This window comes from Triplophysa dalaica, chromosome 14 (assembly GCF_015846415.1).
Source record: "Triplophysa dalaica isolate WHDGS20190420 chromosome 14, ASM1584641v1, whole genome shotgun sequence".
NCBI lineage: Eukaryota > Metazoa > Chordata > Actinopteri > Cypriniformes > Nemacheilidae > Triplophysa > Triplophysa dalaica.
The window spans coordinates 7,564,600-7,582,899 of NC_079555.1; the positions used below are offsets into that span (position 1 = coordinate 7,564,600).

The window sequence follows — 18,300 nt, forward strand, 5'->3', positions numbered from 1 at the left end:
TTACTGAAAATTCACCACCAGCAAATCAGATAACATAGCAGATATTGCAAATGCTATTGATAAAGTGTTATCGGAGTATCGCATGAGAATACCCAAGCAACTTACCTGAGCATCTCTGTTGTAGTGTTTGGAGCTCAGATAGAGTCCTGGCAGGCTGCTGGGTAGGTCCAGCCTACGGAAAAACCACACCAGGTTCCAGAAGACGATGGGGTGGTGATCCACAATGGATGCGGATGAGATGGCCTGATCGCCCTCGTTCTCCAGTAAGCTCTCCAGTTCCTTCCAAAGCACCAGAGGACTCAGATAGGGAACAGTTACTGGCTCCTGCAGCACAAAAACACCCAAACGAAAAGATTCAAAAGATTGAAGGGAAATTTCACACAAAAATGAAAATTCTTTCATCATTTACTCAGCCTTTTGTCATTTTAAACCTTTATGACTTTCTTCCACAGAACACAAAAGAGATATTTTGAAGAAAGTTGCTGACCGCACAGCACTGGCCCCCATTCACTTCAATTGTATGGACACGAAACCAATGCAAGTGAATTGGTGTTAGTTAATAACATTCTTCGAAATATATTTTTTTTGTGTTCTGAAAGAAAGTCATACAAGATGAGGGTGAAAATGAGAATTTTCATTTTGGGTGAACTATCAGTTTAAAGATAAACAGGTTCTTTCTATATAAAAACACTTCCTATTCCATCTTAATATGCAAAAGAACTTTAGTTAAGTTATTTGTCAGTTGATATCTCTGACACAACTTAATAAAAATTCATTTTTTTCTTACAAGTGGTAGAAAAGACACACGTCAGCATTAAAGACATTCAAGGTTTTTGAGAAACTTACAGGGTCTTTTTTGCCATTGCTGTTTGGTTTTCTCGTGGCATTTTGATCTTCTGAAATATCCTCATTTTCATCTGTCTGGACAGTATGAGAGTCTTGAGTTTCTTGGTCTCCCAGGTTTCTGATGTCCACATTAAGCAGAGGCAGAAATGGGGAGCCGCAAAACGGGCATGTGCTGTTGAGATTGGAGTCGTCAGCTGTCCAACCGGCCATAATCTCTTCATCATACACCAAACACTCACAGGTGTTACAGCGTGAACAACTGGACATCCGTACCTGGACAGACATTCAAAAGTTAGCCTTGATAGAGAATTTTAACGTATTACACAGCTCTGTGATATAGACCTCTGATTGGTCAACAAATCTTATAGTCAATCTTTGTAAATACAGCCTACATAGTAATTTTTAACTCAATTTATCAATATATTAATCCATTTATTTAAATATTTTTTAAGTAGCCTTAATGTAGTATACAGTCAGTTCATTATTTTCATTCTCAAAGGGGTCATTTTGCAATAAAGGATACAGACAGCGTTTATTTTGTCTTAATTGACATGTAAGATATTCAGCTGTCTGTATTTACTGCTACATTTTCAAGACTTACATCAATATCATAGTTCTGCCCCATCTGAGCGAGGTTCAAATCTGCACCCACATCTGGACTCTGCAGAGCTTTCATTAACGTCAAAGATGATCCTGAAGGATGAAAGATAAAACACAATTTACTCCCTGCAGCAAAAAGAGATTGAAAGAGCTCAATCTTCTCCAAAAACAAGTCACATTTCAAGGTGATTGCTAGCGGGGATTATGAATGTTAATTCGGAGGCGGCTGAATGAGGAGAGGCTCTACAGACATCTACCACAAGGGCTTGTATGCGCATGTGAGTGATTGGGGGCACTTCAGCGCAGCCCCATCCCCCTGATAAAAGAGCTCCTCAAAGACCCCATTACGCTGCTATGTCTGATGGCCTATTTCTGCAGCTGCTCGAGCAGAAATGATGTCCAGCCTCACAAACAACACACAAAACTTTACATCCATATGCTAAAACATATCCAACGAATCGGGCACGACAATGACACAAAAACTTAAGAGTTATTAAGAATTAAAGGGACATCCCCCATTTATTTAAATTTATCTGTTTTGTTACTAACATTCTTCCAAATATCTTCCTTTGAGTTTCAAAGAATTTGATACAGGTGTGTAACAATCTAAGGTTGAGTAAATGATGACAGAATGTTCATTTTTGGGTGAACAATCCCTTAAAACATTTTGTTCCTTCCCTTCGTTCTTGGTTTTCTTATTGTGCTACATTTTCTTTGTGCAATCTTAACCAAGAACAGGAAACTCATGTAAGAGCCTCATGAGTCATTTTCTAATATGCAGAGGTTCTATTTTTAGTATATTCAGAGATGTTATTCAGCAGAAACCTCAAACAGGGAACCATTTAAAATGTTATAATGTTTTATTAACCTTTGATATTTAGGGCAATTTCTCAACAAAAGTGAACACTAGGGGGCGTCACCAACTTTCAAGACCTCAAGATGACTTTAAATTATTTAAAATAAGACAAAACAAGTATCAAAATAGGCTTAAACTAATCAAAATATATATATTTCTTAGTGTCTGGTTATTTTATAACGTTTATACATATCTTTAGTTATTTCAAAATCTAAAATTGTGAGTGATGGGGCTTCAAATATTGGTATGGACAATAGGTTGAGATCTTATTTAGTGTCTGAATACATGTATGACATCTCGCTGGTTTTGAAACCATACAATGGGGACCAATGTTGTTTGGTAACAAAGATTTTTAAAATATCGTCTTTTGTGTGCTGCACATTAAAAAAATAAATTCAGTTTTGCAATGACATGAGGGTTAATAATTAAAGAATTTCATTTTTAGGTGAACTGTCCCTTTAAGATTGAAGCCCCTTAGGCTTACCAATTGCAAACAGTCATATTTCTTCCTGAAAATCTGTTCTTTCCTATAATCTCTGCAATAGCTGTGAGAGCCAAACTAGGGCACCTAACTAGGACTTGGAGTGCATGACAAAAAGAAGACACTTTTATTATATAACCGAATGAAGCAGTGAATGCAGCACACACACCAGTGAGGGAGGATTGGCGGAAGAGTCGAGCCGGTGTGGACGGGCTTTCGATGCTGGTTTTTATCCTGTTAGGACTTCTCCTGGGCCGCGTGATGGGATGAGCTCCATCCCGCTGGGGAGAAGAAAGCCTGTCGGGGTCCACGCCAGAATCACTCTCAATAAGAGAAGAGCACTCAGGGTCAACTGACCCGAGCGAGGACACGCTGACCTGGTCCGAGTTCAAATCCTAGTGGGAGAAAACAGAGTTAGATTGCAAAAACAAAAGCACCATTTCCCAGAACTTCAAATATGATGTCATATTAACCTGCGCAATGGAGGTCTGTGAGGAAAGTCGCGAATACAGGCGACTGGCTTTCTCAGCGACGCCCTTTCCTGCAGACAGGAAGCTGCTCTTGAACACGTCCAATGTCGGGGTGAGCAGAGAGTCCATGGAGAAGGATGAAGTGGAATGAGAAGGTGAAGAGGGAGAGGCCAGGGAGTTGGGCCGTGGTTCCCTGGCCCTACGGGCACGCCCTTGAGGGAGGGAGGGCGAAGAGAAGAGTCTGGTTCGTGGCTGAGGTTGAAGCTGAGAGGTGATGGGAGAGCCGACCGCTGCAGACATGAGTGGAGAGCTATGAGGAGAAGGGGTTTGGGGTCCCTTCAGCTCCACGCTGAGAGACCGCTGGCTTATCGGGCTACTTAGGTTGTTCATGTAGTGTTGAATCTCTTCAGCCAGGTCTCGTCGAGCGGTGAGGGTGTCCGCATTGTCCCCCTCACTGTGGTCTTTGGTCTCAGCGGCCATGAGGGAGAGAGGATCAAATCCTGCTTCGATCCCTGTTCGTTTTACAGTTTGCCCAAGAGCATCGCTGCAGCTCACACTCCTCTCCATGGCAACGTGCTCCTTCTCCATGGCTACCATGCAGCTAACAGTCCTCTCCACAGCGAGTTTAGGTGGGCTCATGACGCCCCCCACTGCTTGTTTTTTGCCTACTGTGTTTTCTGGGGTTAAATCTAGTGTGCTGGGCCTAACAGGTCTTTCTCCGAAGATATCCAGAGAGTTTGGCCTTTTGGATTTTGGGAGGGCTTTAGAGAAGACACCGCTGGATTGTACGTTGGATGCGGATGGATGGAAACCAAGCACTGGGGAGGAGTTTTCTTTTTTCAAGGGCGTCATCTGACACACTGAAATTTGTCATAAAGAAATAGAAGATGCTTTAAGACAAGGTATTACAAGGTTTAAATGACTTGCAGTGCCACTCTTTACCACTTGGTGGAACCAAACCAAAGAGGTGTTTAGTGTATAACAACACTTGTTCAACATGTTCAGAAAGAAATACAAGCGCCTGCTTACTTTCTACAATGCATACTTTAGTCTAGAAAGTGTGCAACAGTAAATTACATGTGTATGTAGTGCATGTATTACATTACAATCTTAATAATAAAACGCTACATTTGTAATTTGGCAATTGACAAATATAACATACATATGTGCTACGGTGTGACATAGCAAACGTTTAGAAAACAGCTAATTAATAAAAAAATGTAATCATTCATAATTAATTATATGTATTAATGTAATAATGTATTAAATATAGTATATTTGGATTCTTAAATGACGTATGAGTTTTTCTAAATGTTTGCTGTCACACTACAGGACAGGTTTATTTGTCAACTACCCAATTCCAAACATACCATGTGTATATTTAAGAAAAGAGATTAAAAATGTTACTCACATGGGCTTCTGTCCTTCTCCTTCATGTCGGGAGATGAGATATGCTCCTCAACTCCTCCTAACCTCACCTCCTCTTTAGACAGAGAGTCATAACCCTGATCCGACTGGCCGCCTGAAACAATACATATAAAACCACTTAAAAAGTGCAACTGGGAACAGTAGAGCACATATAAAATGCTTCATAAATGTTTAATGTGAAGGATAGATTTTACAGAGCTCATCAGAATGCTCACACTGACTGCATCGTACACTTGAAGATGACACTACAAATTTTCAGGTGATTTGATGCACCAGAATTTTGGGGATCTATGCTTCAAAAACAAAGCTATTTCTGCACATCCGAACACAAGATAACACAATTTTACATCACGAAAAAGATGCAGATTTGTTCTCGCATAAACTATAATAGGGTAGAACACATTTCCACACACACAGGGTGGTTACTTCTGAGTCACACTGAGAAAACTGATGGGGCATAAAGCTGACATCATAGCACTGCCTCCAGAGGAGAGCTAAAATAACATCATTAGTCATTCCTCGTTTTCTTTCTAGCCTCTTTGACTATTTCATAATTTTAGTAATGTTTCTGCTATAACTAGTAGGTTCTATTCTGTCACATCACTAAAGCACCCTGTAGGAAAGTCAGTTCATTTGGCAGCCATCTTGGTTACTCCCCCAGAGCAGCTATTTTCCCTGCAGAAAATACATAGAAATCCAACAGAAACAGTCACAGAATTTCTAATGGCTTCCATTAAAATACCATTATAAACCATTAGCTTTTTGTATTAAAACCATTACAACATTTATTTGGTAGTGTGTTTTGTGCATTATTCCAATGGGATTAATGGTGTTCTCTCGGTTTCCATCTGCCAGATAAAATCCATTAAATCCATGCAGTACGATTCCCATTATAACCTTTTAAAATGTTCTGTTTTCCTCAAGGTTCTATAGTTTCCTTGTTTGTTTTTCCAATGTAGGATATTCGGGAAAGACCAAACTCTCTAAAGCCCAGAACATAACAAACCGGCGTCGAAGAACAAGCAATTATGAAATTCAGCTGTGGTGTTGCATCACATGTGTTAGGGGAAATTGTGCACAACACATAAAAACTAGTCCACTAAATACGACTTGTTTGACAATGTTCGACTCTGGTTTAATAATGTATTTCAAATCAACAAAAAGGGCAGGCAAATGCATCACTTAACGTATCATTTGTGATTGATTGAGTTCTTTCACTCCCCATTTTCGCTGTCAACATAAAAAGACAAATCACTTGACGCTACAATCTAGTTAGAACACAGTGTTACTCCACCACAACAAGCATCACTGCCCAGAGCTTTGCAATACTTCAAACAGCCTTTCAAACACATCCACTTTCTCCTCTCATGTCTTTCAGCAGATTCACAGAACCAGATGTGTGAGGCTAATGTGTGCTTGAAGAGAGACGAGAGACTGAAAGTGAGAGTAAAAAATGACAAGAGGAAAGAACCTGCACTCCCACAGTGAAAAATAATGACTAAGTTATCTGAGAGACTTCAGACGCTGTGAAAGATACAGAGGCATGTTCTGCTCCGCGGAGGACTGATGATGGAGGAGAAGAAAGGTGGAGAGTGAAAGCAGAGCGAGTACCTGTGCTGGATCTGTCATCGCTGGAATCCATTTTAGTGAAGTCGGTATCGATAGAAGCTCGCTCTGCCAAATCGTTGGAGCTGTCCAGACTGCCATGGCTGACGTTGTCAAGATCGCTGGCATCTGCTTGAGAGAGAAAGGCAGTTAGCAGAGGACTTACACAGAGTAACATATTTAAAAACCACAGTCTGTGATGTGAATTTCAGTCGGGTGCCCACAGCATAAATCAGATTTCAAAAGGCCAGCAAAGCCAAACGAATGCATGCAATGCGGTTTTCCTTTGTGTTTTCCTCTTTTATTTGATCTTTTCTTACAGTAATTTTCTTTCAGACTCAACACACAGTAACTATCCATCAATGTGTAGAGGTATTCAAAAATGCCCCTTTGGGCTTTAAATGACTCTTACATATATTTCTCTGCTGTGTACTGTATATCAAATTTTGTTTTGCTCATATTGCTAAAATCACCCTGAACAACCAAGCTGGAGTGTTTTTGTGTGGTGATGGTGACGCAGCTTTTTTTAATTACGAAAGCCCCACATGCACTTCTTCTAATGCAGTATACAGGGGACTGTGTGGGAAAGGATGAGATCGAGTGATCACAGACTGTGAACTTTTCGGGCTGCTATCCATTCATAGCTTAATTGGACCCCATTAAAGCCGTTCTAGTTCAGCAGGCAGTCTGGATCGAGCCTGGAGGAGGGGGAGACGGTACTCTCCCTCAGGCACCAGACTCGGGTTGAGCAACCCCGACTCTGTGAAATTCGAGATTTTTTTGACAGTTTCTGCTTCCCTATAGTCTAGGCTGGACTGTCGACCCACAGGCTTGTTATAAAACTAGCTATTTTGTACAGAAGTGTAAATAACAAGCAACATTTCTCCAAGATCATCTGGAAATGATTTTTACATAGCATGTTGCAGTGCATTATGAGATATAAAGAATACATGCAATGCCACCATCATGTGTAACCAACTTTGTTTTTACAGCCAATTTAACATTCTGAGGAATGTAAAGAAATCGTGTTTAAGTGGGGGTGTTAGAGTTTACCGGACAGATTGGTGTCTTTCGGGTGGGTGGTCTGTCTCCTCCACATTTGTTTAAACAGCACCACACCCCGAAGCACATTTCTCAACTTTCCCCACAGGAAGTAACCCCCTCTGGTGGAAGATGGCCACGTGCTCTCCAATACAGCCTGAGGATATACGCACACAAACACGCATACAGATTAACTACATAATTCTACAGAGCAACGCCTGTCATTATCTTAAGTAGATTGTGTTCTCTCTCAAGGACTAGCAGTAATTACTCTGATAGAATTGGAACAACACTCAGACTTATGTGTCCCTGTAAGTGTGTCCTCATTTTGGGACATTGTATAAAGCAGAAAAAATAAGGTTCCCCGGGGAGACGACTTTTGTTTGGTGATAATGGGGATAAAAAAATGTGCCAGCTCTTTTGCCAACTTCACGCCCTTGAGCATAAGAATAAAACACCTACTTAAGATAAATCTGCTCTCCGTGTCTTCTGAAGATAAAATTTCATGGAATTTAAACAAATTTGCAGCTGGTTGGCTTTAAAGTTTAAAGGGATAATGGACTCAAAAAAGGCACATTTTTTATTATTCGCTGAATCTCATGTCATTTCAAACCTGACTTATTCTGCAAAACACTAAAGATATTATGAAAAATGTTGGTAGCCAAACAACAATGGCACCATTTGACTTCCATTGTATGGTCACAAAACATTTCACAAAATATCTTCTTCTGTGTTTGAGTCATATACAGGTTTTGAATGACATGAGGGTAAATAAATGTTGAGAAAATGGTAAACTATTCCTTTAATAATTACATCTGTAAACAAAAATCTGTTTTATAAATCCCTCCTTTTGACATTTACATTAATGCAAAAACATGAACACAATTTCAATCGAGGCTTAGATGTCCACTAATTGTAATAATGTTGACGTTTAAAAAAGCGCTTACCCTATTATAGTATCCATATGTTATTGCATTGGGCTGCACACCAGCTTTCTTCATCTCAAAGAGAACCCGAACGGCAAGAACAGGCTGTCCATACTGCCCACACAGCTGCATCAGAACCCGGTAACAGACCTTTAGTGAAGCAGAACCAAACAATAAATTACAAAACCACAACACAGACAGAAATATCCGCCAGCTAGGTGCAGCACAAACTGTTCTGGTGAATAACTGATGGAGGTGTATTAGCTGACTCTACCTCATCTGGGGGCTGCAACTTTTTGTCCTGCATGTTCCTCAGCACATCGTAGGCAGTATGCAGCACCCGCACTTTAGAGTGGCAAGCGCTGACGTATGCAGGCAAGGAGATGAACCACAGGCCGTTGCAGTGCCGGAGAAGACACTTAGACCACATCTGAGGGATGGAGGAGTAGGTCTTAGCCATCTTCTGGGCTGATTTGATCTCCTACGGAGAGAGGATGAGAGAAAGGACGGGGGTTTGAGAAGAGCGATCGTGGGGTGTGATTTAATGGGATTATTGTATGAAAGACAGACCTGTTGTGAGCGTCTAAAAATGGCAGCTGGGCTGATGGGACTGATGTGTCTCAAAACTGAAGGTGCTGTGGGGACTCTGGGACCATCCTGAAGTTCAAAGAGTCGGATGTTCAGTACCGGAAACCCACTGTAGCTGCATAAAAATAAAACACAGTTTGATGTAAGAACATTATCTTTGTTTGCATATTGTTGGTTTAAAACTAACAACAGTTGGAGTCAAAATTTTTGTGATGCTATTATCACCAATTGGAAGTGCAAATGTTACTGCTTTTAGGTGGTTTAATAAGTGTTTCTGTGTTGGGCTATTTATGATGCTCGAAACAGCATTTAAACCAGCACAATGTTAACATAAACAAATTACAAACGTCAGGTTTACTAAGCTGAACCATATACAACATGGAAAAACACAAGCTATAAATAGAACAGACAAGCCGTATGACCAGACCCAGATAGAACCTGCTGACTCCTTTTTTTCACTGAGGAAAAATCTCTGAAGTAAATCTAACAGTTTAGATGCGTTGAATGAAGCTTTAAGAAACAAAATACCTAATGGCAACTGAAAGCTTAACATCTGGTTAGCCAAAATTAAGAGAGATAAAATAAAGATTTTATTCACCCTTACGTCATTCAAAACCTTTAACTGACTTTTCCTTCGGTGGAACACAAAAGAAGATATTTCGTGAAATATATCCGTGGTTTTGTATCCATACAATGAAAGTCAATGGGGGACATTGTTGTTTAGATACCAACGTTCTTTAAAGCAAAAATGTTTGTTCTACATAAAGAAAGTTACTGGTTTGATATGACAACACTGTAAGTAAATGATGAAAGAATCTTCATTTTTGAGTAAACTACCCCCTTAATTTACAAATATGAAAAGTGCAGGGAATAGATGCGTGACCTCTGCAGAAATCCCCTGATCTTTCTGCACTGTTCTGCGAGAGCAGAATCCGTGTGGTCCTGCTCTTAATTCAATACATGGGAAATGTTCACAACCTTAATCTTCAATGTCAAGACACCCCACTGTAACACAATCATACCAAATCCCAAAATAACACATCCACCTAAAGTAATCACACGCTCCCTGTGGAGGCTGTATTGTTGCTTATAGGGAGAGTTTCTGTGAACATTGGATCCTTAGAGAGCTTTTGGAAGAGCTTTGCTGGGGATTATATACAGCATTGGTAAAACACGCTGTCTGTGGTGTCCTGCCATGCATGTGCACTGTGGATTTGTATGCATGAAAATATGTTTGGTTTTCATACCTGTACACCAAAGGTGGCTCCTCTCCCTCTGGCAGTGCTGGCAGCTCTGGGGGGGTGATGTAAACCGTGTGCTCACTACGGTGCGATTCGTCAAGTTCAATAAGCCTTGTGTCCTCGGGTTTCTCACTGTCGACCTAAAACAGACACACCCTTTGTTAAACTTCAGTATTCATATGTGCATACAAGAAGTGTTTGATCACTGTCCCATGATGAAGAAAAGGCCATTTTTAAAAGTCCATTAGACATCAGTTATCTTAATTTGGACTGATTCTCAATTAAAGTATACATAGATCAAAAACCTTTCCCATTTAAAATCCAAGCATGCTTCATTATGTATGGTCAAATATTTCATCAAATAGCATTGCAAGATCAAAGGCCCACTTAAAATGTAAAAAAAACCTCTCTAATAAATGTATCCATAAATCAGAACTAAACCACATTGCACATCAGATATACGCACACACATGACCCCGTCATTAAACCGTGCTGAGGGATTTTCTGCTGTCTGGCAAGTAGACTTAAAGCGCAGATCATCTGACCTCAGATCAGCCAGAGCACTGGTTTTAGTGAAAATGAGCCGATTAATCCTCTCATCTCTGATCTCACATCTGAACCAAAACGCTCTGATCCCCAAGCTTCCATCCCGTCCTGCCCATCTGGTACTGATGCACCGCAAATGCACTGACCTGGACTAAACGCGGAGTGTTTTGTATTGCTGGAGGGGCAAAAACTGTTCCACTGCAGTATATAGTCTAGCCAGACCTCGGAGGAGCCACTGTGCATTTAGCCTCCAGACGAGCCTGTCTACAAACCCTGTAAATGGACCGTAAATGCATCATAAAGCCCATGCCACCAAGCTGCATTGGAAATCAGACAGGCTATTGAATAAAGCATGAATTTTATATCTGTCGATAATGGGGAAATTAGTTTAGGCCTCTGTAAAGCAACATCAGCAATTGTTTTTGGATGATACTGTTTTTAAGGTTGAGCTCTTCCTGGACATTGCCGAATAAGACTTCTGGATCAATGGATGCCTTTTTTTTGCCGAACGACTGTACTTATAACTGTTAAGCACTCTTTAATGCACCAGGACAGCATGAGACATTTCAACAATTGGGTACAAAACAAGACTTTAGGATTGTTAAGGTCCAATGTGTAATTTTTGACAGAAATGTAATATAATACATACATAATTATGTCTTCAGAGGTGTATAAAGACCTTCCAAAATGCATACGCTGTGGGTCGCCTTACATGAAATTCACCATGCTGTTTCTACAGTAGCCCTAAACGGACAAACTGCACTGTAGAGCACGTTTCGTAATACTTTATCTCCTTTGGCAAAGAAGCGAAACTGTGATGACATCATTCTGTGTCAGCCATCGTAGTGCTTCGAATTGGAGGGGTGGAGGTTGCAATTCGCAACCTTACAGCTAGATGGCGCTAAATTCCGTACACTGCACCAGTAAGGCAAATGGCTTGTAAAAAAAAGAGATACTTGACCTTCAGAATATTAATTGAGTATAAATGATGTATTTGATTTAACATTCTAAAAAACCCAAATCCTACCTTTCTATATAAAACCCTTAAAATCCGATTTGTGTCATTTTGTTCACCCTATTTGTGGAAAACGTCATAAAGGTTTAGAATGGTTAGGAGGATATCAAACAATAACCCAGTTGCCACAGTGTAAAGTGCTCTGTCCTTTACTACCCCAACTGTCTCTCGTGTGCACCCGACCCACAAACCAACGCCAGCTTAAATCAACTCAATCTGTCATTTTCATTGCCAGCACAGTGCTAAAGAACTCTCCTCCAAGGTCCCCACATGAGGGAAGGACAAGCCAGAGCAGGATATGTGCGACTTGTCTGTCGATAGAATAATTGAAAGCGTGAGAGAAGGAGACATTCAATTGTCTTTGCTTCACACTATAGCCTTGTAGGGTAATATGGGTGAAAGATGACTACTGTTCCACTAAACAAGAGTCCCGATCCTGCCTTCTCCATTCTGTCGAGACGGATAAAAATGTACTACAAAGGCACAATAAAGCCAGCCGGGAATATATTTGTCAGCACTTTAAAACCAAGAGTCTTCTTTCATCGTTCCACTGAAAACACCATTTCAGATACACGCGCGGTCTGGTTCATCTCTAGACATGAGACGACAATTGAGATTATAAAGATGTAAAGTCATGCAAGACACTGAATAATTAATTATGCATGCAGAATGGATCTGTCTTTCTGAAGGACTCTGACCGAAACAGAAATGTTATTTTAATAATGAAGGCAGACAGTACACTTGCCCAGAGCTTCGAGAGTAATTCATTCTGTGTGCACACCAAATCACTGCATCACCACATCCTTAACGCAACCCCAAAACACTCTCCAAAACTAAAGGTAAATTAATAGAAATGCGATTTTCTATTCTGTGTACTGCAGTATATAAATAAGTGGTTGTGGCTCTCTAGTATGCAGCACTCGTACAGGTTAGCAGGAGTGAGACAAAGAAAAACATTGATGTTGATATCCCAAGTTTTTTCTATATTTTGCTGTAGAGTCGGTATGAAATATCTGTTTATATTTTCAGACATTCCTTTTGCCATTATTTGTAATAATCCAGTGAGATTTTGGAATGCAGAGGGAGTCTAACAAAAGCCAGTGCTCCACACAGAGATCTGGGTCCAATTGCATAACCTTTATAAAACTATATATACAGTGTATATTTACCCAGTATATAACAATGTTGTGGTATGTATTGCTAATGTGAAATAATTCATACTGGTTTGGTAATACTGCAAATCCCTACAGTATATTTCCCCTATCAGAAGTTTAAAGAGACAGAGATTTGGGCAGCTTACCTTTCCTCCCTTCTCTGTGCCAAATAGCTTTCCAAGAAAAGGCAAGTTTAAAGAGGAGAGAAAAAAGAAAAAGCGGTGAGAAAATGTTAAAAGATAAATACAGACTGCACAGATGAAAAGCCAGAGAGAATGAGGGAAGAGCGCTGGCAGAAAATGATTACCTGACGCAGGCAAGCCCACAGGATCATAACAGCAAAGCTTATAATGACATCATTCCCCATTACTGTTCCCACAAATCACGCACTGTGAGCTCTACTGAAAGCTCTTTATTTCTATATTTTTTGTCTTTTGTTATTTTTTTAGCAATGAGCTGAAGTGTAGTTCAAAATGGAAACTCTCTGCAAGTCTTAAAAATGCCATCAGTGATTAAGCTGAATGGAGATGGCTCTATTCCGCATAAAAGGGGTTATATTTACTTCTCAAAGAAAGCTAAATATACATGGCTAAATAAAATCTATATATAGTTCAATATGTTTGATACCTTGTCAACGCAGTCATCAAAGAAAGCAAGGCTCGCATCTTTATCGCTGACAAATGAGCACTCCTCTATAAAACGGATGAACATCTGAGTCTTTGTCATGAGGGAGTAAAACTTTTGATGGGATCGGTCACGACTCTTCAAAAAGCCTGCGAATAAATAAAACCCAGATACAAAATTAAGAACGGTGCAGAGAGCGAGACAGTGTTCATTACAATAAGAAGAAATAATCTTGGTAATGAATTATTATTATATAATCGTTGTCATTGCTCATTGTCACAGTAGTCCGTTTCAATTAAATATTTAATCCATCATCTTTAGGGGGCATTCGTGGACCTCTACCAACAAAGCCTTCTCTCAAATAATGTTTTCGTAACATGCTGTTTATTGAGAAACCACCGCCCGTTTGATTTCTGAAGACAGCACAGATGTGTCAGTCATTATTTGTATATCCATAATACTGTGGTGATGTTTGGAGATCACCATGAAGACCACATTCATTGAGAAACTCTGGAGCGAATGACAACCTCAGAAACAGATCTCAATAGTGGTTATATAAGAGTCAGATGTATTCTCACAGATTCTATTAATCACTGCAGATTGTTGGACCTGTCAGGAACGCCTTATTTCCAATGGGGCTTTACCAAAATCGCCACAATAATTTCAAGCCTGATTTAAACCAGACTGTGCCTGCACGGAGCCAGATTTGAGCGTCATAGCAGCTGCTGAGCTTCAGAATTCCACAAAAAAAATCACAGCGAACTCTCTGCATGTGGTTAGGTCATAGCAAGACACAGGGGACATACGATTCAGTGTTTTTTCCATTGTTATCTTTCCTTCGCTGCTGACGTAAGACACTTACAGCTGTCTGTGACATTCAGCCTTTCACTATTATACAGTACAAACAACAATAGCTGTACCCATCACAAAGTCTTTGTATTTATACAAAAGGATACATTTAGGGCTATTTCAAGCATCATGTCTACTGTGATTTTACATTGGACTACAATAAATGAGCTCCAATACCATAATGGATTGGCTTGTTTCCTTTGTTTGTCTTCAGCATTGCTTCTCTGCCGTCTTTTATTAAGATCTTCTTTGTATTGCACACAACTAACCTTGCAGATCAAACAATGAACTGGCGTCAGTTGCTTTCTCAGACGGAGCCTGCGTGATGGGCAAGAGGTACTGCCGGTAGCCCTTTAAGATGGCCGCCATGAAGCGAAGGAAAGCCTCTTGAATCTCCATCTCTAAGGTTTCCAAAGTCTTCCCACCACTGCCAGGTTCCCGCTCGGTCATGAAGGCCTCCATCTGCCCTTCCTCACGTCTCATCTGATAACCTGTGGAGAAATCACGCTCGGGTTATGGAAGCGAACCTCAAGCAGCTAAACATCTAATGCACAACTAATTTACAATGTCCAGATACACAAGAAGCAGATAAAGAACATAGAACATACAGACAGGCTTTTTGAGAAAGTTACATAATCCTCTCTCTCATTACTTGAGTGTGTTATGAAGGTCAGCAAAAAGATGGCTATCTGTTAATACAGGTCAATGGACATAAAACGCACCCCATAAAACATATGAGAACACAAGTCACTATAGTGCTAGGGTATAGCTTCACACTTAATCATTTATGTCTTTAGATCTAGTTCAAGAGATATTTGAGGTTCGTACATTCCGTCCATGAGATTTTGATGACTTGAAAAAGCGCTGGGTTAGGGGTCAAGTCGAATTCAGAGTTAAACATGAATCAGTGTCCAAGTATCGTTGCAAAGTCACGCACAAAAGAAACATTTTGTGCGCCGGGCTCCCTCGATCCAGCAAATTTGCCGATCTCTCGTCACATCTGAAGTATGACTACGTTAGCTCTTACTCGGTCAAGCATTCATAAAACATTGTTAGGTGATAAAAATGACGCTGTCAGACTCAAGGCCATTTAGAATGCTATTTATTGTGCACTGGAGTGAACTTATATTGCCCAGCAAACAGAAAATGAGAAATAATTTCTCTGTTGACACCCCATTGACCCCCCCCAACTAACCCTCATCCAGTTGCTGGTAGAGATTGCTGAGGGTGTTGATCAAATGTTTACAGGCTTTTCTTGGCAGGATCTTCCAGGTCAGTGCTCGGCGCTCTTCTTTGCTGAAAAAGGCCACACATGTTTATCGTTAGAGAGACAGAGTAAACAGCGAATGGGACAGAGCTTGTGGACAACAAAACCGAGAGCTGCTTTGGAGTTTTAATGGAGCTTTCACAACTGCACTGCAAACGTTTAGGTACATACTTTGAGATTAACAAAAAAGGCTGCATGTGTTGAGCATATGGCGGTTCTGGTTGTCCAATCTTCACAACAACATTCCTGAACGGTCGTATATCTCTACCCTGATCTATAAACCATCTGCGTCGAGACTAAGATCATTATTATTCAGAATTTCACCGAAATAGCTCTAGCTTACTCAACATTTCACACCAAACACAACCTCCAGCACCAAACATTGATAAACAAAAAGTTGCTTTTATTTCATCAATAAAAAGAGGGTAAAAAGATTTTGCTTAAGTAGGTCACAGGCTCTCATGGGATCTCATGCAGAGAACTAAGTAGAGGTCAGAACTCACTGGGTTATAGTGTTGGTGTCCAGGTCCACACAGCTAATGTCGGTCGGGGGCTCATAGAGGTCAAAGTAACGTGAGTCCACCCCTACGATGAAAGGGCACGGAGCACTGAGCACATCTGCCAGGGCCAGCGGGCAGAGAGGAATGTACGGGCACGGCCAGTGGAAAGGAAATATCATCTGTTGGTAAAGTAGAGGAAAAAACAAAATACTATAACATACTGCAGTGGTGAAAGTAAACTAAAACACTTTATTCTGATTGGCTAATAACAACATTGTGCAGTCAGATTGCTTCGCATGATCACTGTATATTGCTGTTGTCCCTCTGAAACCTTGTATCTCCATATTTCGTGATTTTTATTTTGCCCTAAATCATCATTGTTCCTTTCACTTACCGACACTAGGGCTTCTGTAACGCTAGTCACAACGGCCGGGCGCAGGGAGTGCACTAAGATTTTGTGTTCTGTGACAGCCAACACCAGCAGTGTTACTGCATTCTTAGGTCCGAGGTTTAACAGCAGCGTAGAGAGTCTTCCACCACTGCGGACCGGGAAAAAAATATTTTAAATAACATGCACGTAAACACTGCATGAGCCGCAATGATTGCATATATTCCGGCAATACTCAAAACAGATTAACTATATACATCACATACATATTCTAACACAGTAAATTTATTTGTATATGTCTAACACTGTAGCAGGTCCAATTGCGGTATCACTGTCAACCCTGTTTCTACTGTCTGACTTACCTCAGAGGGAGAGGAGAGGAAATTGGCTGGCTCAGCATTAGGCTATCATGTGGGGACAGCTGTGAAAAACAAACACCCATAAACACCAGGGCTGGCACATATTCGGCCAAATAATGTCATCTGTATTTACAATTTCAGGGAGAATATTAATCAAAGCATGCACAAAACTCACCTGCACCAGGATCCGTGGCCTTTGAGAGGAGGGGAAAGGAACCTTGTGCATGAAATGAGAAATATGCCTGAATGGGATAAAAAAGGGTAACACATTAAATATGTAAACAGACACAGGGTCAAATCCCCAAACTGTAAAATCATAGGCCAGAGGTGGCAAAAATGTATTTTAAAAGGAATCACAGGAACACATCACACAATCGGACCGGACTGTTGATTCTCACACACAGGTGACAAAAAACAAGACATGTGTTGACTATCATAACAAGAGCAAAGTAAGCAGGTCTGGTGTGTAAGTCAAACTTGTGATGCAAAACTCACCAGCAGGTGAGTATAAATAATATAACACAAGGGTAAAGTGTACAAATATTTGTTCAGACATACTACACCATACTACATTCAAATAAAACATTCAGTACAGTATCTGTTTTGTAAACATATTCAAAGATAAACTAGCACTCACTTCTCAATGGGCAAAGTGTGCGGACCCGAGATGGAGTATCTGTAGAGGAAGGTGAGGAAGTTACGGAAAGCATCGAAGAAGGGCCAGTGAGAAAGAAGGCAGATGCTTTTGTTGGTGTGGACAGTCACAGATCCATCAGACCTGAGCCCTTTACCCAGAAGGCCCAGCTGAGATCGCTGCTTGTCAGTCAAATGTTCCTCTGGGTAGGGCTCATAAAATTGGATGGCAGCTCCATAAACCTGTCAGCACAAAATATACTCATAAACCCCCAGCGGGAAATGCAATAAGTTTATGTTTTGGCAGAGCAAAAAGGAGTGTACACAGCAGCTATTTTCGTTCACTTAAAATGCATCACCCTCAATATCGGTTCTGAAAGTGCTTTTCACATATCAGTCCAGCGAGAAAGAGAAACTGCAGATGTATTCTTCCTTTCTGTTAGAGAAGATCAAATCAAAACTCAGACCTCAGCTTAGCGAGGTTTTCTTTGAAGTCACGCACCTTAATAAATAAATAAATGATACCGCACACAAATGGCCTGGAGCCTTGCGAGTGGATTGAGCAGACCACAGTATTCTGTTTGACATTCAGTACCCGAACTGACCCCGACAGAGCTTCATCTACATTATTAAACAGGCCCATTACACATGTTCATCTTATTCCCGATGTTCTTTTGTTGAGTCACGCTATTCGCTTGTGTTTCATTGTTCCGCATGCACCAATTTCCAGCTGCTTTAAATTCTCTGCGCATTTCCATACCAGAACAAAATTCAGTCTCTGCTGTCTAATTTTACTAAAGAATGCTACCAGAGACGGGACTGCAGTGAGAAGCGTACCCTCACGAGGCAAAATGCATGTGTATTTGTGTGCGCTCGTGCGTGT

General features: G+C 40.6%; 1 protein-coding gene across 4 annotated transcripts in view; it reads right to left on the reverse strand.

Annotated features, from left to right (window-relative positions):
• Window positions 1-18,300, reverse strand: part of dennd4a (DENN/MADD domain containing 4A) — a 28,666-nt gene that overhangs the window by 2,673 nt on the left and 7,693 nt on the right. Inside the window, exons 6-26 of one of the 4 annotated variants that reach the window (XM_056766981.1) lie at window positions 17,422-17,660; window positions 16,960-17,026; window positions 16,788-16,846; window positions 16,432-16,576; window positions 16,041-16,216; window positions 15,466-15,566; window positions 14,540-14,761; window positions 13,425-13,570; window positions 12,944-12,970; window positions 10,089-10,222; window positions 8,824-8,956; window positions 8,528-8,734; window positions 8,275-8,403; window positions 7,340-7,484; window positions 6,293-6,415; window positions 4,665-4,775; window positions 3,257-4,113; window positions 2,953-3,178; window positions 1,448-1,539; window positions 847-1,119; window positions 106-324 (exon numbers count right to left, since the gene is read on the reverse strand). In XM_056766981.1, coding sequence (XP_056622959.1) covers window positions 106-324; window positions 847-1,119; window positions 1,448-1,539; window positions 2,953-3,178; window positions 3,257-4,113; window positions 4,665-4,775; window positions 6,293-6,415; window positions 7,340-7,484; window positions 8,275-8,403; window positions 8,528-8,734; window positions 8,824-8,956; window positions 10,089-10,222; window positions 12,944-12,970; window positions 13,425-13,570; window positions 14,540-14,761; window positions 15,466-15,566; window positions 16,041-16,216; window positions 16,432-16,576; window positions 16,788-16,846; window positions 16,960-17,026; window positions 17,422-17,660 — 3,831 coding nt within the window. Of the gene's footprint in view, window positions 1-105; window positions 325-846; window positions 1,120-1,447; window positions 1,540-2,952; window positions 3,179-3,256; window positions 4,114-4,664; window positions 4,776-6,292; window positions 6,419-7,339; window positions 7,485-8,274; window positions 8,404-8,527; window positions 8,735-8,823; window positions 8,957-10,088; window positions 10,223-12,943; window positions 12,971-13,424; window positions 13,571-14,539; window positions 14,762-15,465; window positions 15,567-16,040; window positions 16,217-16,431; window positions 16,577-16,787; window positions 16,847-16,959; window positions 17,027-17,421; window positions 17,661-18,300 lie in introns of all 4 variants that reach the window. The other 3 variants (XM_056766980.1, XM_056766983.1, XM_056766982.1) reach the window with 3 other exon arrangements.